Here is a 22,082-nt window from a genome sequence, read left to right as displayed (position 1 = left end):
GTTCTTTTTTTTCCTTTTTATTTTTTTTTTTGTTTAGCGAAAGTGTCGATATGCCTTGAGCCGATAACGGTTTCTTTTGTGCCTTGCGGCTAGCAATTTCTTTTAATTGACTTCCAACAGTCGTGTGAGTCTGTTATTTTTTTTTTCAGAATTTTCCAAACCGTCTAGACAACGCCAACGCATGAGATGCGGCCCATTTGACAGGTGTTGATTGAAATGACCCAAAAACTGAGAAAAAAATGAGCTAGAAGCAACAATTCCTCGTAGATGGAGACATGAGTTTCACACTTTTTGGGCTGTTTATAAACAGTTGGGTAAAACATCTCGGGAAAACAACTCAATCACATTAATCGGTGTCTATCAAATGGAATGGATATCAAATGACTCGGCGAGTTAAGCTAAAATCTATTGAAACTGAACTGAAGAGCACCATTGTAATCTTATATCTTTTGTTAAATGACCAGATGATTGTATAGGCATTTAAAATTACTTTCACGGAACTTTTACATAAATAGGGAGATAAATACTTAACCCGTTTATATTCCCTGCTTAATATTTTTTTTTTGTTAAATACAACTAGTACAGGAAAACTATAATTACTAGTTGAGTGCCCACAAACCAGAACCAAAACCGTAAAAAAAACCAACAGACAACATTGTCAGTGCTCGAGTGCAGTTTTCTCCCCTTTCGAACTTAGTTCTCGAAATGAAATGAATATAAATAAACATATTGCCGACTCATACACATTGACAGGTCGGCCGATAAGATAACACTAGCGCACGCACTCAAAACATACTTATATACATACATACATATATAGTCATTACAATATGTCAAACTGCATGTCATGCAACTCAGTTGTTGTACGGCACTTTAGATCTATTTACCGACTCTCAAGCAGCATATATATAACATCGATCTGAACTCGCGCTATACGAAAGGAACTTAAAAACACATTCAGCATTTTAATAAGCATCTATAAGTAACGATTGATTAATACATGAGCATTAATGTATATACAAGAATTGAAGATATCCAATTCAAAGTGATTTGAATAAAGTTTTATTAAAGGCATCATTAAATCAACCTAAAGTGATTCAGATTTTAATACTAATCTAAATATTAGTAGAAACTAAAACCGTTTAATTAGCAATTAATTACCGTATCACATATATATTGCTTAATTGAATCTTGCTTCAAATTAAGTAGGTATTTAAAGACATAAAAATAGGACTGTTGATCATAAGTTTGGCTTATCCGCTAAATATTTTTCTAAGTTCTATAATTGTGCTTCTTATCCACTGTAACCATCGTGATCAGTTAAATGATTGCATCCAGAAGCCGCTGATCATCACAAATGTGCGGCTTATTCTCTAATCAAAATGTTTATAAACGTAATTAAATGTTTGCTCTGCGGACAACAACTATCAATTGTTTATTGTTTGAACAATTGCCGCCTTATAGAGCAAGACATCGATGTCAAAGCCGCCTATCAGCAGATCCGTCTATTGAACTCCGAGTGGTCGACGGAGTGCGAGTCCATGAAATGATCGTTTTATTTCATAATTAGTATTTCCATCGAGCATTGATTTTGTAATTTATGTTAATGAGCCTGATTTTTTTCCACGGAAATATGAATATTCTATGAGCAACGCGCTAACTAAATTTCATGCCCTATGAGCTGGCCGAGAATTTCTACAAAAATGTCGCAGTTTTGTGTGTTTTTCAACGCTTTGCGTTAAGTGAGCCGGTTTCCGTTTCTGTTGAACTGTAATTTTTTTCACTTTGATATTCATAAACAAGTTTTAGTGTTTTAGCCAGTGGATTTCACGGCTTTTAATTTTGCGTTAGTGGAGCCTCTCATTGCTTTAATGGGGTAATAAATTGCTGCAATTATTCATGCGTCACACCCAATCGATTTCTAATAGCCGCAGGCCCGCTCTTCCCACAAAGGAATTTGTCTATAAACAATAATCTTTTTTCTTTTTTCACAATTCCCAGGCATTTGTACCCCGCTGAGTGTACAACTACTGGTTTTTTTTTTGGCAGTACATTCTGAGCCAGGTTTTATGAATGATGGCATAGGCCTAGGACGTATGAATACGTACAGAACTTGAATGAATTACATTCGTTAGTCAGCTTTAATTAGTTAACCAGAATATCTTTCTGCTTAATGACCTGTCGTGTCCCGAAGATATCTCACTTTGTGGTGTAGCAACTATATTTTCCAACTTCGCTTCTGTGGGATTTAATGATGCCCACGGTGAAAGATCAAACATCCTGGATAGGGCGACACCGTTCTAACTTCATCAATCATGGCAAATGCTTCCGCTGCCAGAACGTAGCAGAGATACTCAGATACTAAGATACGTATGCGGATACAAATACTACACAGAAAGAAATCTATGTGAAGAAATGATGTTAGGATTTATCCTACTATATCAGTTGTATCTTGTAGTTTTAGTCAGTTGAACAAAGATTGGAGTGGCGTTTGCTACGAAATCACGAAACATAACTGACACATTTTCGCTCAGTGCAGGTGTAAGTTCGCTTATCGGGCGTCCCCACAGATTCGGATTCGGAATTGGACTTGGAATCGGCATCGGGTTGTTTGGGTGTCGAGCGGACTCGTTACGAACAGGTTTTCCTACCGCTTAGCAGTCACTCACTTATATTTATTAATTATCGTATCGATAGCTCGCTCTCTCGTTTGAGCTAAGCTCTGGGCTAAAAGCAAAACAAAATCGTCTAACAACAAACGTACACTTGCCATTGTGTATGGATTTTAGTTTTGGGTTTTGGTTTTTTTTTCCCCTGTTTTTGGGCGGTTCTCGGATTGGTTTGGCGCTGCCAGCGTTCTTTAACGATCGGTCGGCAAAAGAAAAACAAAGTCGACAACCAAAACAAACACATGAGATATACTGAAACGCATACGCACATACGAGCGTCAGGCACACAGATACTCACATTTACAGAGCATAAAGTTCAGGCGGCGAACTCGTGAAGTTTTTCTCCCGGCGCATTCAGTTCGATTCGAGCGATTTTCGAGCGCGGAGCGTTTAACTCGCACAACCAAAAACCACGCGACAAAAAAAAAAAACGTGAAACTAAATCTAAAAAAATTACAAGCTCACTGAGTCAGTAAAAAAAAAACAAAGAAAAAAGTAGCTAAAAGTGCAACGGCGATGAAAATTGCCCCTACAAATGCCGTGATGCCGGGGCAAAAGTATTCGTCTTCGGCACTCGAAGTTAATTAATTTTGGCATAGAATTTCCATTAGCTAAGTGCATGTGTGTGTGTTTGTGTTTAAAACCAAGAAGCCAAATGCTAATTAAATGCCATCGCAGAAAGCCATCGACTAAAGGCCATTAAGAGAAACGGGCATGAGTGTTCGCCCCAATAACGCTGGCGATATGTTGCTCCACAATTCCGTAATTGGGGGCTACGATGAGTCAAAGTTTGCCGAAAAGATAACCCACCTGACGCCCACCGAACAGGAAGCAGTGAAACGCTTCTGGAGGTAAAGATACCACTAATGTATGAGCAGATCGATATCATTTTAATCCGAAACGCCAGGAAGTAGCGCCAAAATGTGCGGGTGTGTTTCACCCATATATAGTGGCAACAAAAAACTAAAAGTGTTGTTTTTTGAGTGTGTTGTTATTAATGGAGGTGTTAAAGGTGTGAGCTTAAGTGCGAATTCGCTGTGGCAATGAGCCGAAATTAATAAATAAACGGTGTTTTCAAGACAAGTTTTGATGGGACTGGAAACTAATGTTTTTGTTATTAATTTTTATATTCAGGCTTAAAATTAAAATTATCTATAGCCTTTGTACATCTAATTTGCATAAAAAGCCACAACAGGTTTATAGTTCTTATTGATTTGCTGAAACAACTTAACTCATATAAAACCTTTTTGTTATAATTTTACATTCCTTTAGCTAAGATACACCAATAATGTGACAACTCGTAGGCCATGAATCTGTGCTTTCAACCAAACCGAATCCAATATTAATAATTTCTAATTATGAAAATGGACGGCGTAAACAAGGAAAAGCCGCAACAAATTGTGGCTAGACAAACGTAGAAGGCAGAACATAAAAACAACGAGTTTCGTGTATCATAATCATAAACACGCATATTAATTTGGTCTGCAATCCAAAAATACGCGATGCCGCAACCGTTCCACATGAATGCAAGTTCTTCTCGTATTTTTCGAAGAGATAGAGATGGGGAGGGGGAGGGGGGGTGTGGGTCCATGTCAGGCCTTTTCCATTCATGTAACATGCATAAAGCGAAACCGCATAAATCAGTTGACGCATAAATTTTCATTTTACATACATATTTTCAAATCGGGCAAAAGATGAAAACGTGAAAAATGGCTCGAGAAATATGGCAGCAAATTGCCAGACGGCTTTCAACTTGACTCCTTCTCAAATGCATTTACATTACTTTAGTTTTTATTTATAATATCATTAAATCAGCAATGCTGTTGTTTTGGCCAAAACATGACAGGCAATTAATTTGATAATGCATGAAGAACCTCAATTGAAGCTGGCTTATTTGCCTGGCTAATTGCATAAGGATAATGTGGGCACTCAAATCCCCATTTTGGGACCCAAAAACAAATTATAAATAATTGCAGTTTCCGCTCGCACTAAAGTGGAAAAATGAAAAATGCAGCACGCATGTTACGTTTTCCACGAAATTCGAGTAAAAATTAGAGTAGGGATCACGGCGGCAAAGTTCACTAATGAGTTCTGCTGGAGATGTGGACATGGATGTGGATGTGGAAGTGGATGTGGAAGTGGATGTGGATGGGCTGTATGGGAACCATTCCTCCGGTTGGCAGGGCACATAGATTTCGCGGGATTTTGTGGCGCACGCTCAACTATATTTTTCGAAAGATGTTTCCAAATACCAAACAAAGGGGGCGACAGCAAGAACTCAAAACGCTGACAGCTTGATATATTTTATTATAATTTCTTCCCTTCGCCAGTGTGAATTCTATCTATATCTGTCGCTCGGTTTGTGTATCTTTGGTATCTATGCATTTGTCGCATTCCGTGTCGATTGCACTGGAAGAAATTTACTAGTCTAGAACACAATATAAAATCACCCCTTAACGAGCCAAAAACTTGTGTCATTGAATTGTATTTGAAAACATTTTTTAAATATTTAAAACATTTTAGATTTTTTAATTGCAATACTTGAAGTGTAGTACCAAAAAGTTAAATTCACAACTTTATTTTCTCAACGAACTGTTGTCAATTTTTTTCATAATAAATTATATAAAGACCAAAATTTTTCTCTGTGTGCCCGCTGCATTGATTTATTTTTAAATCCGATAGCCAAGATAAATACTGTTGGCGTGTTCCTTGCGTTTCGCAAGCGACTTTCCCTATTATTGTTTGTTCAGGCCTTGTTATCTGTCATTATGCTGTTTTCGTTATTTGCCAATATGCACTAACAAGAATTTCTTTTGGTCCGTTTCGTTTCCAGGTCGCTGGTTTTGCGAAGTCAACGCGCCTTCATTGAGGAAAATGGTAAGTTGAATTAAAACCCAGCGTGGGCCCTGGGCCATAAAAGTAATACTAAAAACGTGTCTCAGGCCCACATGGCAGACATTCTACAGCAGCAGCAGCTTTGGCCACAAGATCGGATGTGGGTCAACCTGACGCCCGCACAGAAATGCAGCGAGTCGGGCCAACCAACACCCACAATTGTGTTGAGCAGTGTTAACAATACACTTAACTTGGCCGAAAAGGCAAATTTGTCACAGCGGCGCCGCAACGCACTTTTACAGCCCCCGCTCTAATCCAGTAAAATATTTCGCATTTCGACTCCTTTATGAAAATTAATTTTGGCAAGACCCACACTCCCCCCCCCCCCCTCCACCACAACACCAAACCGCCAAAAACGTTACTTTTAATTAAGCCAAACTGAGACGAAACTGGTTTTTGCGGCTCAAAACGCAAATATTTTCCGATATCACAATTTTTGGTCGATTTTTTTTTTTCGGCCAATTTATGACAAGCGGATGTGAGTTGACAGTTTTGTTGGCGGTGGGCGTGGCAGGTTTTGATATTCGACTTCAGCGTTAATTGAAGCAATTAAATTGGGCAACGTGTGCGTTTATGTCAGCCAGCCTGCGATTTCAACTCATTAGCCACACACGATGTGTTTACCATAATTTTAAAAGAGAAGCCAAGAAGCGACCAAAGTTTATGACACGTTGAAAATTCATTAAAAACAAAAACGCCATAAACCACTGCATCATTCACCACAAAGGGACGACTTTAATTGGGTAATTAAAATGCAGTCATAAATAGGGCGAATCCCGTCTAGGGAGCACTTAAAAAAAATAAAGGAAATTGTGAAAGTGGAAGAGAAATTGAAATCTATTAAGGAAGAGTATGTATTTTATGGGATTTTCCTATTTTCTTTACATATTAAAACTTCACAGCAGATTTTATTTCTTTAAAAAATCAAACTTAAATTTAAGAGCAGTAGAATGCGATTCAAATGTGATGTATGCATAATGCAAAGAGCTTCTATACAAGCTATAACTACAAAAAACTATTATTTTATTGAGAGAGAAATAGAAATAAATATTAATAAGTGTTAATAAAATGATAAAAAACAGAGGTGCATATTTGGTTAATTAAAAATTGCAGTTATTTCTTGAGTAGTGCAGTATCTTGATTATGGCTAATATACCCATTATTCACTTATTTAATATTTGGCTGTCCATTTTTTTTTTTTTGTTTGCCTGTCAAGTGAGTTGGGGCATGCAATTAGATCGAACAGCATTGCACGTGTTTTGCATAATTAAATTTTTGCGCTTTACGGTAATTTGTGGCTGTGGGGCCGCAGCAGCTATTGCACCGTTAGCTTCATTAGCCGCAGCAGCTGCAACTGCAACTGCAACTGCAAATGCCGCCCACCTCAGATAGCATAGCCGCCCATATCCCCACATACGAGCAAATTGCGCACATGTCAGTTGGACAACCAGTTCGGATTTGGTGTTCCCATACCCATGGCTAAAAGGGTATATAAGTACATTTGGACATTACAAATTTATCTTACCAAGTTACTTACCAATTTCAACCTGTTAAAGCTGAAGCGTATATTCACTTCGAGTCAAATTTGGAAATTGGGATTTCTTTGCCAGTTCATTCACAAGTCGAGTTCATTTTGTATGCTGGACAGCATCTGCATCGCCTACACCCAGAAAAAAAAGTGTAGTCATTACAAGAGGGGTCCGATCAACATGGAAACGATCATGATAATGATGATGATTGGGACATGGGACACGGTACATGGAACTGGCGAGCATGATCGTAATTCAAGTGTGGCAATCAAGCCGGGTTAATTTCTTAATTTTTATGTGAGTCGGGTGCGACAATACGATTTATGTATGTATGTAGGCGCCCTTATATGGTTGGCAGATTGTCGCCCAAATGAAGTTGTAAACTCTGTGGCATACAGATTGTATTTGCAAAATGTCAGTAGTAATTTGCTTCAGCAATTATGCGAGAAAGTCGATGTTCGAAAAGTAAAACATTGTCTTGGCCATTTAAGCCTAAATCAGACAGCATTAAATAGCCGTCAATTGGGGGTCGTTTATGAATTCAAATTCCTCAATCGCCCACTAAATTCCAAAAAAAAAACAAAAAACCAGTAGAAGCCGCGCCAAATTTGAATAGTCTGTGTGATTATATGATTATAGGTGTTTCAGTGTACATATTTATGTGGGTGGGGTGTGTGTGTTTCGATCGATGATAATTAAGCCGGCGAACAGATTTGGCCGTGGCCCTGGAGCCGCCTGCTAATTACGGCCACTCGGAGCTCATCAATATGCGACCTCTTGAAACGGTCCAACACGTATACGCCGCGTTGAACACTTTCACAATCGACAGACACGCCCACAACAAAATCTTTGGAGACGCGTTTGTCTGCCCACGCCGTCGTTTTCATTTTCATGAATGAAAAGTGAAAAGTATCTTTTGCGCTTTTCAATCCGAAACGTTTGCAGTTCGCCAACAGATGGCGACGGCAAAGAGCTACATTCATACTTTTCAGCTTGATAAGCGTGACTAAATGCTGCCATATCTTATCTTGCTTTTATTTACTGCATTATGAATATAGTGAGAATTGGATTCGTTTGCCGGCCAGTTTGTTAAAGGCTTTCCCTTGGAGCAGAACGTTTGGCTTATTGAGTTTTTCCTTGGCCTCTTAGTGCTATCGAAAAATCGGAGGTCAGGCGACGAGCTTCAGGAATTTCAAATGTTTTAAGTGCAAACTCGAGTAACCATAAAATGCTTTGGATTGTTTTTTGGCTAGCGGTTTTGTGGCTCTGGCATGAGGCGAAAATTCCGCAAGAAAGTGAGTTTTCTTCGGCGGATTTTGCTCTCGACTTTGAAACGTCTGAGAAAACGTTGACTATTAAAACCCATTACTTGAATCATTATTTAATTATTTAATTTTCCTTGATTGCAAAATCGTTTAAACCAATGCCAACGTAAATAACTTAAATTGCTTCGTTAAAAGTGATTCACCCATTCAAATTTTTATCTATATCTCATTTATATATCATATCATTTATATATATGATATATATATATATATATATATATATATCATTTATCTAAATTAACCAAAATTAGTTATTATAAGGCGCAATTAAGCATAAATAAGGCACGAATTTATCTTGCGGCTACAGACGGTCATTCCGAGAACTGCGCCTTTTTGTACCTGCTGCTGCTCAGATTACCAAATCCGAAACGTGTTTGATGGAGGGCAGGTGTGGCTACCTCCACGAAGAAGATACCTTTTTTTTTGTGTGGTTTGACTGTGGCCAATACCAAGAATCGAACGTTGACGTGACCTTGGTAGTGACATTAAGATACACGGCGACTGGCTTTGATATCCATGAGATACTTACTCTTTCCGCGCCCCTTACTCCCTTGCAGCCATGAGATACTTATTCTTTCTTTGCTCCTTCCCATTCCCTTGCAGCTCGTCCAATCGCGTCCTCCGCGAATCCCGCTCCTGCGGGCATCACTCGCTCGGTGCGCAGCTGCAACTGCTGTCCCTATGGCTACCACATCGACCTGGACTTTGTGCGCTACTGCGAGGCCCTCGCCCTTGAGAAGCCCAGCGAGGAGGAGCAGCGGCGGCGGGATCGCAGAAGATCCCGAAAGTCCATGGAGTTTATGCTGGGATTTGAGAGCCTCTTCGGCGGCGACTGGCAGGCGGAGTCCAGGGTGCAGGGAAAGCTCAGCGAGGTATGTTTGCCTATCAGATTCATTTCAGTATACAGTATTAAATAAGATATAGAGAAAACATTAAAAGATATATTGCATCTACGTCTTTGCCTTCCTAAAAGGACTATCAATACACTTAAAACTCAAGATCAACAAATTACTAAATGATAATGCAGATAAACGAAGATTCAAAGTACAAACACTAAGTCGGCTTTGTTAAAAGTTTCACGAATTCATTTCTTAAAAAAAATAACTTAAAACCGGATATACTTTTCATTATAAGAGTGTTATTAATATTGAGCGATGGGGATTTCAAAATTAGTGAGTGGTCATACCATTCCATTCCATTTTCGAAATCGCATATCTGCACGTAAATGTAACCTGTACATTGTATTATTGTTAAAACAGACCTCACACGAAAGCGAACCAGATTCGCCACACCCCATTGGCGGAGGAGGGTCGTTGCATATGTCGCAGTCGTACACCACCACTCCGTGCTACCGACCGCGTTCGTCATCCGTGCCGCGTTTCACCTACGGCAGTATACCGCCTCGATCGGAGTCGCCCTTCGGCACCGCTTCCTCCACGTGCTCCTCGCTACGCGGCGGCGTGGAGAGCGATGCTGGTATCTACCATCAGCGTCATCGGCCGGCGATCAGTCCGCCGGAGACGAGGGCCTTCCTCCACGAGGCGCTCGACGAGGTGTGCAGCGATTTCGAGCGGACGCTGGAGCGGACTTCCGTAAAGCGACGCAAGTCTCCCTATGGAGCTGGATCCCTGTCCATGGATCGGAATAACAACAAACTTAGCCTGAGCATCAGCAATGGCCATGGCGCATTGAAGGAGCTCAAGAGTCATCGCCTGGGCAACAGCACGTGGGATCGGCACTTTGATGTGGCAGGTGAGTGGGCGTCAGAACGATCGACCAAAAATAGCATGCCAAAAAGAGCTCATTTTATAAATATTATGTCATACACTGAAGAAAAGGATATATTCGGGAAATATTTGCATTATTTAACTAACATTTGTGATAATTTGATTAAACCTTATAGCTTATATTACAAACAATATTTCTGGAAAATGTAGTAATTTTTTGGTCTGTTAGACAAATGAAAAACAATAGTTCAAATGTATTTTCTTTCAGTGTGAGGTAGATGATTCATAGAGCCAAGTGAGACACGCCAGATACTTTTGCTTTCTTTTCTTAGCAATTAGCGCTGCTGCGGCACATGTGACATTTTTACGCACGAAAGTGTGAAAAATGTAGCTAGACTTTTAAAAGAAAATAGAAGAGTCACACAGTGGAATAGAAAGTGAAAGGAAGAGTAATAAATTTGGAGAAATACATTATAACATAGTTTTTTTGCTTAATATTGAAAGGTCGAACTCATAAAAATGTGCAGAGCGCAAGCTTATTTTAAATATTTTTAACACATCGAATTGAGCAATCTTTAAATTAGCTCTAAAATGTTTTGAAATTTATTTGGTTTTAATTTATACCACACAATCCCATGGTTACCACGAAGTTGTCACTACTGCAGCTGTGCTGAAAGATCAAAGGATATATCAACATCTACAAAGTTTTAAGTTTTAAACGAAATAGAAAAGCAAAGAAATCAAACATCAGTTCACTGCTGGCAGCTCCAAAGATATATAGATGCAGATACGGAGTTGCATGCAAACGCAATTGCAGATACAGATAGATACAGTTGCTTTGCATCTTTGGCATTTGAAACTCAATTGGGTCTTGCAACGTGCGGCATGGGGCAACTTCAAGGCAATTTTCGAGGCGTTCGTATCTCAAATCAATTTGAAATGCGCATTTGGCGCTCAATTTGCATGCAAATTTTGCTCCAGCTCGTTTTTGTCGTATTTGTTGATGCCATAAATTTGCCATAAAGTGTGCAAAAAAAAAATCAATGCAAATAAACAAATCAAATTGTCGCGTTTCGACTGCTGTTTCTTTTTTTTTTTTTTTGTCCAGAGGACATGGCTCAAAGAGTTGTCGTTGATTAATGTGTATAAAATGGTTGCAGTTCCATGGTAATGGCCAAAGTACGGGCCATTAATAAATGGCTTTCAAATTGAATTGAACATGGCCAAAAGGCAGCTCGATGCCAAAAAGAACAGAAAACCATTCTAACAATAGATGAATGCCAAAAAGCGTGTAAGAGCTGAAAACAGGAACCTTGAGCTATTTGCACTTAAAGAAAATATCTTTTTTTAATGGGATATTGACATTCTAACCTTAAATCTTACTATTATTTAGTGTAATATTCATTTAATATAATAAGATTATTATTATTACAGCTGATTCTTTAGTAAAATTAGATAAAATAGAAAAGCTCTTAAAATCCCCAAAAACTGTATAGACAGATACCAATCGTTTTAATTATCGTTAGAAATGTGGTGCCTTAAACTATCCAACTGCGAGCCCGACCCAAAAAATCATAAATCAGCGAATGGTTTGGGTTTTTCGCCAATCATACCATTTGTTATCCAAACTATCCACAAAATTAATTGCAAAAAGATAAGGCAGAAGATATATTGGGTAGCGAACGATTTTTTTTTTAAAACTTAATGATGATTTATGCAAAATTAGCCTCTTCATTTTCCTGGCCTTGAGTCAGAAAACACAGACAAACCCAAACCCCTTTATATGGGTGGATAGGTGTGTAAATAGCCAATCAAAAATCAATATTTTTTGCATATCAAATGGCCCATTGAATATAAACAAGCCCAAGGGTTTCTCTCCCTCTCTCTCTCTGTCTTTTATCCACATGTTCTCTCTCTCTCTCTCTCTCTCTCTTCGCTCACACCACAGAAATTATCACTTATCAATTTGGCTTTAATAGATGTGCATTCAGCTTATCAGCACAAACACAGCGAAAAGTTGCTCACTTGGTTATTTCATGTGTATTTTTGCCTAGCCTTATCATTTTGGTCTTGAAGCTCTCTCAGCAAATTGGTTTCTATTTTATTTCGGTGTTTAGTTAGATTTAACTTTATTTTTCCGCTCGCCTTTCGCACCAGATTTGTGTTAAATAATAACACAAAAATCTCTATTGCTAAATGGTTTTTTTTTTTGTTCGCTCTTCATGCTGCTTTTGCTGCCGTGGATGATGGTCGGAGTGAACTCAACAATCTGAGAGCAGTTTGTCGGCGACTTTCGAACGAATAGCATAAAAATGCGTCCGTGAAACTGCAAAACCAAAAAAAAAAAACTTATAATAGTTACACGAAATGCCTTAAACGAAATCAACTAATTAAAACGAGACATGTAATTTTAGTACGACGAATTAATAGCAACTAAATTTAATGCGAATTACATGATAGTATGTGACAATAATTTCGACAGCGGACAACACGAAAGTGGTTTGACAACAACCAAAAAATATTAAATAATACGATTTAAAAATGTAAGAAAAGACTTACGCGATTAACGAATAAGTAGAAACATCAATGATAAATAATCCCAATATATAAACGAAAATAAATCTCATAAATTACTAAGACACAAAATAAAAATAAATTAAAAATCAGCACACACATAAAACACATAATTGTAAATCAAAAACGAATATATATTTCAAAATGCCTATGATTCTACGAAAATTGAAATATGAACTGCTACGATGTGAGTTTTGTGAACCAAGTGTGCATGTTTCGTTGGCCGCCACTGTAAAGCAGATAACTTTTGATGAGCTGTCGCTTTGATCTGGCAAATCAAATAATTTAATATTGTTTATAGCCAAGCGCGTTTAATTAGCAGCCGCTAAGATAAGACCAAACAAAAAAAAAACAATTATATTAAAGAATCTAACAAATATTTGCTACGCTTTGGCTTGCGAATGCCAGACAAACCAAGTGCAATGTCTGCTGCCTTGGCCCACAAAGGCTGCCAAGTGCAATGCTGTGCTTTTCTAACCAACTGAACTGAACTGAATAAATCAATAATAGAATCAACCAAAACAGAGGTGAAGAAATGTTTTCAACTGCGGACGATGCCATACCGCTAAGACGGAAACGTTTGGCCAAAAGGAGTATCAAGTTGAAGCCGGACAGCAAGCCAAATTCACAGAAGAGCTGGTGGAGCGACTGTAGGTCTATTAGCTTGAGGAGACAAACTCATTTGGGGTGAACTCTTTACCGTTTTGAACTTCGTTCCTTGCTAATTAGTTGGGCCATAAAAACTGATTTATTATGGCCCGGTCAATGCTACACAGCGTCACGCGCAGCCCCCCGCCTACCAACTCCCTACATTTCGTCTTGACCAAAGACGCTCAGCCAATTTGGCACCGCTATGAAAAAACAATCACTGAAAAATATTTTGCCAGTTTTAATGGTGTTAAAATAACTTATGTATATATTTAACTAACATTTAGGTTAACTCATAACTCAGCTTATAACTTATAACCCCGACTAACGCATTTGAGTTCTCTTTTTTGGTTCTATACACTTGGTATAGAATTTTTCTCACTGTGCCCATTGGCGAAAAGTTCGTTGCACAGCGTATTAAGTAATATTAGCAAAATGGATAGCAGCACAATTTTTTTGGCAAGGCTAAAAGCGCGAGATGAGTTACACATTGTTGCTAGCAGGGAACACAGTGCGTATGAGGAATATTGAAATAATGCTTCAGCTGCTCATAAATTTCTCTATTTGCTCTCATACAACAGACTGCATTCGTTGAGTGCGTCAAGTAAAGTACGCCAACAACCTTGCTTATAAGTTAAATAAGAGGTAATAAAAAGTATACACACATGTATGTATGCCAGGGCGATAACCAAAAACTAATATTGAATAATAGCTCGAGCGTCTTATCTTTCGACAAATTTTCGCTCACACGCAAAAGAGGCGGATTTGGTGACTTTTTGTTTTTATTAAGTATATGTATTTGTTACACATATACATTTTTGTTGTTTTGCATTATACGAACTTTGGCACAATTATTAAAATTAGATTTGAATAGCATGCGTTTTATCTTTGGTCGTAGGAGCTTTTTGCCACACATCTTATCGGGCTTCATAGTCCAGTCGCCAGTGGCAAGTGCTCATGGCAAGTTTACAAATTAGGATTGTACTTAGAAGGGAGAGCAGAAAATCAAGTAACCCGTAGTTCTCTACCAGAGTCAATCTTAAGTTAACTTCGGTATTTTTAATTGTTTTTAGATTCCTGCATTGGCGGCAATCAATCGCCCACGGGCACGCCGCGCCCCTTTCTGCGATCCAACACCCTTCCTCTGCGACAGCGACCCAGTCCGGCGGAGGTCCAATATGAAAGCTACGTGCAGGCCACGGTGGCGGCCAATGCCAAGTCGCCGGTGGAGCAGCTGGAGAGCGCAAAGTCTCCAGGTGCTCCGCCACCACCGCCTCCGAGGCGCCACCACCTGTTGGCCACCACGCCCACGGGAAAACCCACTTTCAAGGAGGATCGACCGCAGGAGAATGGTTCCGTAAGCAGCAGCTCCCTGCAGTCGCCAGTCATCTCGGAAACCGGTCAGACTACGGCAGATGCACAAGCTCTGTTCCAGATACGAGAACAAATGGCCCTGAGCCTGAGGCGTCTTAAGGATCTGGAGGAGCAGGTGAAAGTCATACCCGACATGGAGGTGAGAATGTTAATGTTTAATACGGATAAGTGATATTAAAGAAATACCATTCCGACTTTCAGCTGGAACTTAATTCTCTTCGCTCGGAAAAGCAGAAATTGCTGCGCAGAAACGAGGAGTTGATGCGAAGTCAGCGGCAGACGCCTTCGCCGCCAAGTCCGGGACTCAAGACTGCCTCACCCGTGCAGTTCACTCCGCAAAGGATCAGTCCAGTGTCGCTGGAGAGCCTAGGAGCACGCATGCGCAGCAGTTCCACCTCGGCATCTCCATCTCCAAGCGTTGTCCGTCGAGATGTCTCCACTCAAGCAGTGGTGCGACCACCTGCCACACGAGATGTGTCCGTTGGCCACCAGCCCACCACGAGAAATGTTGGAGTTCAGCCGTCGGAAACTGTCTACTCCAAGGAGGAGCTGGATAAGAAGGTGGAGCAGGCACTAACCAATGCACAAAAGCAACAATTGAGAAAGCTCATCTCTGTGGGCACCCAAATGTATGTGCCCCAGAGGGACCAAAAAGATAGTGGAGTGCAAACCACACCGGAACGACCCAAACTCAAGTACCATGTGGGAGTCACCGTGAAACCGGCCACAAGGGAGAACTTTACCAGTTGCAAGCCGGATGTGCGTCATGTGGGCAGCTCTGATGATCGCCTGGATGATGTGCTATGCGAAAAATGCGCCGTCAGCAAGAGAAGCGTGGCCTGCGGTCCGGAAACTCCGGCGGAGAAGGTAAAACCTGCTCCCCAAATGCCCGGACGCAGCAACACCTTCAGTTTGGGCGAGAATGAGACCGTATCCGTGGTGCGTAAGACAATTGGATGCCAGACGCCAGTTACCCTGGTTCTCAGTTCTGGAAGTCAAACCACCACGGCTGTTGTTCGTTCCACCGGAGCCCAGGTTAATCCACAGCAACAGCACTCTGGCGTCCAGTGTGCAACGGAGCAGGTATCCCGACAGACTGATACCAAGGGACTGCAGCGACTCACTCGGAGTCAGACGAAGGCTGAACAGGTCTCAGAGTCTGTGCCCCGCCCTACAACCCGTCACACAGCCAGCAATACGGACAAGGTGGAGGAAGCGGAGCCGGCTAAGGTTCGCACAAGCCACTCCGCCTGCAACACGGAGGAGGTTCGCAAGAGGGATGTGGGCTGTGGCGACATCGTCAAGCCACACATCTCCATTGCCTGTGCAGCCAACTACTGTGATTCCTGCAAGGAGGCCATCCAGGATCTGGCCAGGGGTTTCTCGAAGGCCAGTCCCACGGCCACCAGAACGGGAGGAGCAGTGCGACGCTCCACGTCGGCGGACTCGAGAATTCCGCGACCCAAGCACCTCTCCAGTCCGAGTCCGGTGCGCAAAGAGTTCATGCGGCAGAACACCTACACGCTGGCCACGCCTTCGCCAACTCCAAGTCCACAGGTGGAAAGGAAGGCGCGATTGAGGTGAGTCTCAAAAAAAAAAAAATTGAAGAGCCTCTCTTAGTGAAATTATTTTTATGATCAGCATGAATAATTTTGTAAAAACTCTTTTAAAAATCAAACTATTCTTTGGATTTTATCCGTAAATTCAATTTATTTATTTTTTGTTGCTGTATGTTCAATATTGACCCACTGTACTAGCCAAGTTTCACGAAAAGCTTTTAGCCGAGTCACCAACCAGACGCCAGCTCTTGCGCATTGGGGTCACAAAAGTCAGTGTCTGAAATCGAAATGTCTTGACCTTCAGTTGAGTTTTGGTGTTTGCTTTGGCCCAATTGCTGAGCCGCTTATTTTTGCTTTTTGTTTGGATTTTGGTTTTTCGCATGGTGCTGCCAATGTTTTCCAGCCTGAGCAGTTTCACGTGCTATCCGCTGCTGGTCAGCGGATGCTCGGCTCTGCTAGTAACGTGGGTTTAGGATTTGCCGTAAAAACCATCAATCTGTCGTACTTATCAAGGTTATTCCCCTTTCAGCTCCCTGCAAGAGAAGCCACCGTCAGTGTCCAGTTTCCAGGCATCGGAGCCATTGCCCGAATCCCAAAGCTTCATCCGTCAACCGCAGAAGGATTCATTGGATCTGAGTCTCTTGGGCGAGGATGAGTTGATAGTCCGAGAGGAGAAGCGGGTGAGCATCAGCTGGTCGCGCGATGCCTCACCAGCTCCGCTGATGACCTCCTCGGGCACTACCAAGTCCGAATCACCGGAACAGGAGCCGGCAATGAGCTCCTCAAGTGATTCAAGTCCGCCCATCGACGTCCAGATTGCCCAGGGAGCGCGCAAGAAGTCCAGCACTCCACTCAAATCTAGTCAGAGCGAGGGCTCCCAAGTGACCGTGATCGAACAGCCGGCCACCAAAGCCCAGCTCCACCAGTTGGCCCAGGCGGATTCGGAGCCCCGAAAAAAGTAAGCCACTTTTAATATTTATATTTTTTGTAGTATAAAAAGGATCTCGTTTATTTGAAAATTCAACAAATTCGCAGTATTAATATTTAAAATTATAATTTCAGAACCGAGTTGTCCCAGAGCCTTAAAGACGCCCTCAAGATCATTAACGACTCGCTGCTGAAGAAGCTGGGCGCCAAACCCATATCCTCGCAGAGTCTCAAGTCGGCCAAGGCGACCATTCAGGATCATTGGTTCACTAACTCCAGTACTGGCAAATCCGATCCCCATCAGGTTGAGGATTATCTAGATTACTTTGAATCGCTGTCCATCCCATTGCTGGAGTACTGTGTCAACCTGTCCGACAGTAATGTGAGTTTGAATCACATACTAAGTAATATAGATGGATCACTAAGATAATATCTTATTTCAGGGCAACACAGCCATGCACTATGCAGTCTCGCACGGCAACTTCGATGTGGTATCCATACTGCTGGATTCTAAGGTTTGCGATGTAAACCAAATGAATAACGCCGGATACACATCGGTGATGCTCGTATCGTTGGCCAAGCTGAAGCAGCCCGCCCATCGGACAGTCGTCGAGCGACTGTTCAAGATGGCCGATGTCAACATACGGGCCAAGAAGGTAGGTAAGGGGCCCCACCGCCCATGGATCTCGAGCCCCGTATGTGCTGACCACACACTACTCCCCTACTAACCGCTCCCGTCCTGTTTCTATCCACTAATCCACAGCACTGCCAGACCGCTTTGATGCTCGCTGTGTCGCATGGTAACGGGGACATGGTCAATATGCTTCTGGACGCCGGGGCGGATATTAATATCCAGGACGAGGACGGCAGTACGGCTCTGATGTGCGCCGCCGAGCACGGACGCGTGGATGTGATCAAGCATCTACTGTCGCATCCCGAGTGCGATTCACTGGTCACCGATGTGGTGAGTGTGCCTATATACATAATTTATATAGAAGAGGATTTAAATGATTTCATTTCTCTCAGGATGGCAGCACAGCCTTCAAGATCGCCTGGCAGGCTGGCCACCGGGATGTGGGACTGCTCATCTATGTCCACGAGCAGATGCTGCGAAGCAAGCTGCCAAATCGCGGAGATGCAACAAGAAGCTCCCTGATTTCGCCACCGCGCCACAAGCGCCAGCCATCGCAGTAAAGCCATTTCGTATTAGCGGCCAAATCGACGAACAAACAGCTAGTGACTAAGATTTAAATTAGCATTTCGTAGAGCTGCTCAGAATACATTCCATACCGCCATACTGCGGAAAGGCACAAGGGCAGCTTACACTTTTCATATGTATATTGTATAACTAGAATTCGTTTGTCGTACGTTTTATTTATTTGTAAATCTAATTTAATCGCTAATTGTAGTAGCAGCTAACTCTGTGTAATCATTCTGAGACACATCGATCAACTAATGCAATTAAGTACTACTGCACAGGCCTGAGCTACCGATCTTAAAGTAGCCGACAAACCAACCAACCATATCAAGCAACCGACAATGCAAAAAACGATATATATTGTACTAACCAGAAATAACGAACAGTGAATCAAATCAAAAGGTTCATCTTTAGGATAACCGGGTGTATTTAATAGGAATAAAACCAAGCTAATTTAAAAGCAAATGTTTTCTCAAATAAATAAATTCTTAAATAAAAACAAGTGTTTAATATTAACTATTCTATGCTGACTCTGCCTATTGGGCTACCTGAACTTTAGTTTAATATTGTTTCGGTTAGTTACTATGCTGAGTTTTATATTGCTTTCTAGACTTTGTTCATAGAGTAAATTCTTCGTCATTAGGCAAAAGATTGAGATACTGACATAAGCTAAATCTCTTTGTTTCGACTTTTTTATGCACAATGAGTTGCTTTAATTGCTTTTTCCATATAAAGCACGAAGCGGAAACATTAAAATTAAATTAAAATATTTGCAAAGAAGCCACACAATATATTGAATGTTAGTGCATATTCTATAGAGGTTTTATCTATATTTCTAGTTAACTAAACAAGTACCAATCCTTGCTATCCCAGAGATAAAGCTAATGTCAGTGATCATGCATTCTCAAGCTGCGAGCTTATACCGCCCTCTCCTCGTTTCCGGGTTCTATGACACCCAATGGCATCAGGGTTAGTGCTATACCATCCTCCAGGTTAATCAGTGGTTTCCTGGTATTCAAGGAGAATTCATACTCGGATAGAAGCAGAGCCAATGCCAATCGCAGTTGCAGCTGTGCGAATTGTATACCAATGCAACTGCGAGCACCCACGCCGAATCCAAACCAAGTGCCCTGCTCCTGCAGCGAATCCCGTGGTCCGCTCCAACGATCCGGCTTGAATTCCTCGGGATCCGGATAGATATCCGGATCGTGATGGATAGCGTGCGTGGGTATGATGAGGAACAGCTCCTTGACCAGAATGTACTTGGGATGATCCGGAACTGCGTAGTCATTTAAGGTGCGACGTAGGATGTAGGGTGTTATGGGATGCATTCGTAGTGTTTCGTTGATCACCTGACCCATGAAACTAAGCGACTTAATGCCCTCATGTGTTATGTGACCATCATGTCGCTCGATGGCCTTCTTGACCTCCTCCCGCACACGTACTTGCAATTCTGGATGCAATGCTAGCTCATAGAGTACATATGATAGAGTGTTGGCCGTTTGCTCGTAGCCCGCCTTCAAGAAGACAACTGCATGGGCGGCCAACTCGTTCTGCAGATGGGCACCTAGTTCCTTATCCGCTTCATACTGGTGGGTAATAAACTCCAGTGCCTTGACGTCGATCAAAAGTTGTAAGTAGTCCTTCTGAGGCTTTCCGGACGTCTCTCGTTGTTCCACAATACTCGTAAGGAGCTTAATAAAATACTCCTCCGCCTGTTTGGGCGTGCGACGCATGCGCAACATTCGACAAAAGTTGGGGAACCGGATCATCATCAGGTTCATTAGGTAGCCATGTTTGTGGCTATTCAAGGCCAGCTCGGTCATCTGCTCAAAATCCTCCAGAGGATACGTTTTCCTCTGTTCGGCATTCAAACCAAAAACGCATTTGGCCAACGAAGACAGCACATAACGCCTCATAATCTTTTGTATGTGAACGGTGGAATGGGGCTGGCTCATTAGGGTGCTATTGACTGTCAAGAGAAGCTGTTCCGCCTCCTCGTACAGGCAGTCATACAGCAAGGACATGCGATCACCTTCGAGACTTGGATCCAATTTCTGACGCATCTCCTTCCAGCTCTCTCCCCGCAAAGCGTACAGATCACCCGACAAAGGATCCGACTTTTGATTGCAATACAATCCTCGATCATTAAAGTTCCAAAAGTCCTTGATCATTATTTGCCTAATCAGCTCCCGATCGAGGATCAATGCGCGTGGCTGCAACAGGGCGTAGAATCCGCAGAAGGGACCGCTTCCCTTGAACTTCTTGTATATGGCCGAGTAGTGCTCCGCCTTCATAGCCTCCGTACTCAATGTCTGCGTCATTATTTGCCTAATGATAGGCCATAGCTTTTTGGGTCTCTCGTGTGGAATGTCCAGATAGCGCCAATAATCTCGCTGATACCGCGCCGCAATAATTAGCAGAACCAGCAGCCCGAGCACCAGCAATCCGATGATGAGGAAAATGATCCACATGTTTTGCATTTCGTACGTTTTGTTTGCTCTGAATCACATGCACACACGTCTGCGAATCGGAACCACTGATTTGTTTTTTTTTTTTTTTGTTTTTTTTTTGCTGGCTTGGGTTAGCATTCGTTTCACTTCCTGCCCGCCGCCCGCTATCTTGCCACCCACTCACTCTAACTGGCCGCTGTATCGCGATCCCGCTCTCTCGGACGTCAGGTAGTGTCACCAACTATGATCTAATGCATCGCTCCGTAGCGTTTTCGAATCGTTCTCGATGTGGTAACGTTCATTAGCGAGGCGCACGATCCGACTGAGAGTGCTGCGGAGAAAAGTAACTATTTACGATACACGCTCCCCACTCCAGGTGCGGAGCTTTTAATTTGTTTCTTTGCCGCTTTTCGAGTGCGCTACACTGAAGCTCGTCGGCTGGTGGGCGTCTCACTGAGGCCAGACGGACATACGATTATTATTACTTTATTTTCAATGTTGGTGGAACCGCCAGACAATCGCAACGCAAATGACTCGTTTATACGACTTACAATATCTAAATAAACAAAAGATAGAATCGGAATGCTACAACCATTGATAAGTTTTAACTGATCATAACTGATGATTAAGAAGATTATATATATGATTATATATTTGCCAAACAAATGCATACTTTGTAGGATATTACCGCAGTCACTTTGGCTGGTCTAATATCCTTATCTATACGCTTTTGAGTTCATTTTCGTTTGTTATCAATTTTAACCGAATTTAGTAGAACTTTTTGTTGGGGCTATATAATTTTGGGGAATTTTTTATGAACTTATGATGTCCTCTAAAACTCATTTTTAACAACAAGCTGGTTGCTGATAATATGCAAAATAGAAACTTTTCGTTCTTTGTTTATGTACTTTTCATTGATACATTTTACGCCCAATTAACGTTTAAATGGCATAGAAATAAAAAAACAAGCGAACAAAAGAAAAGCTCAATCGCAAAGCTGAAATAAAGCCAAAATAAATCAAAAATCGAAAAGCTACCTGTTTTAATTACGCGTTGTTGTTGCCGATATCCGCACTTGAAATCTAATCAAATGTCAAACAAATATAACTGAAAAGGTAAACAATGTCGTTGCCAGATCCGTCAAATATCAGGAGAAGTAATGCCCATATCATGTTACGCTGTCAATAGAACACGAACCGCAACT

The 22,082-nt window shown here is 41.6% G+C and overlaps 2 protein-coding genes across 12 annotated transcripts in view; one reads left to right on the top strand and one right to left on the bottom strand.

Annotated features, from left to right (window-relative positions):
• Positions 1–18,919, top strand: part of Kank — a 26,951-nt gene extending 8,032 nt beyond the window's left edge. Inside the window, exons 1-11 of one of the 9 annotated variants that reach the window (NM_001103848.2) lie at positions 3,022–3,520; positions 5,503–5,546; positions 9,022–9,290; positions 9,678–10,170; positions 14,441–14,880; positions 14,943–16,321; positions 16,830–17,258; positions 17,363–17,609; positions 17,671–17,883; positions 17,991–18,191; positions 18,254–18,919. In NM_001103848.2, the coding sequence (NP_001097318.1) occupies positions 3,384–3,520; positions 5,503–5,546; positions 9,022–9,290; positions 9,678–10,170; positions 14,441–14,880; positions 14,943–16,321; positions 16,830–17,258; positions 17,363–17,609; positions 17,671–17,883; positions 17,991–18,191; positions 18,254–18,421 (4,020 nt within the window). In that variant the 5' untranslated portion in view covers positions 3,022–3,383 and the 3' untranslated portion in view covers positions 18,422–18,919. Of the gene's footprint in view, positions 1–3,021; positions 3,521–5,502; positions 5,547–8,174; positions 8,389–9,021; positions 9,291–9,524; positions 10,171–12,422; positions 13,370–14,303; positions 14,377–14,440; positions 14,881–14,942; positions 16,322–16,577; positions 16,764–16,829; positions 17,259–17,362; positions 17,610–17,670; positions 17,888–17,990; positions 18,192–18,253 lie in introns of those variants that run through there. The other 8 variants (NM_001202004.2, NM_166073.3, NM_137161.1 and 5 more) reach the window with 8 other exon arrangements.
• On the bottom strand, positions 17,299–22,082 carry Cyp317a1 (Cytochrome P450 317a1). Of its 3 annotated transcripts, NM_001299506.1 has the most exons (2): positions 21,916–22,082; positions 19,299–21,209 (listed from the first exon to the last, which is right to left on the bottom strand). In NM_001299506.1, the coding sequence occupies exon 2, from the start codon at positions 20,897–20,899 to the stop codon at positions 19,343–19,345; it is 1,557 nt and encodes a 518-aa protein (NP_001286435.1). In that variant the 5' UTR covers positions 20,900–21,209; positions 21,916–22,082; the 3' UTR covers positions 19,299–19,342. The 3 variants fall into 3 exon arrangements, with proteins under 3 accessions (NP_001286436.1, NP_001286435.1, NP_611004.1); NM_001299507.1 differs by lacking the exon at positions 21,916–22,082 and having other exon boundaries at positions 17,299–21,202; NM_137160.2 differs by lacking the exon at positions 21,916–22,082 and having other exon boundaries at positions 19,299–21,202.

Source organism: Drosophila melanogaster, chromosome 2R, assembly GCF_000001215.4.
Source record: "Drosophila melanogaster chromosome 2R".
Classification (NCBI taxonomy): Eukaryota; Metazoa; Arthropoda; class Insecta; order Diptera; family Drosophilidae; genus Drosophila; species Drosophila melanogaster.
Note: the sequence above shows the minus strand (reverse complement) of the source record. Positions and strands in the feature narration are given on the sequence as shown.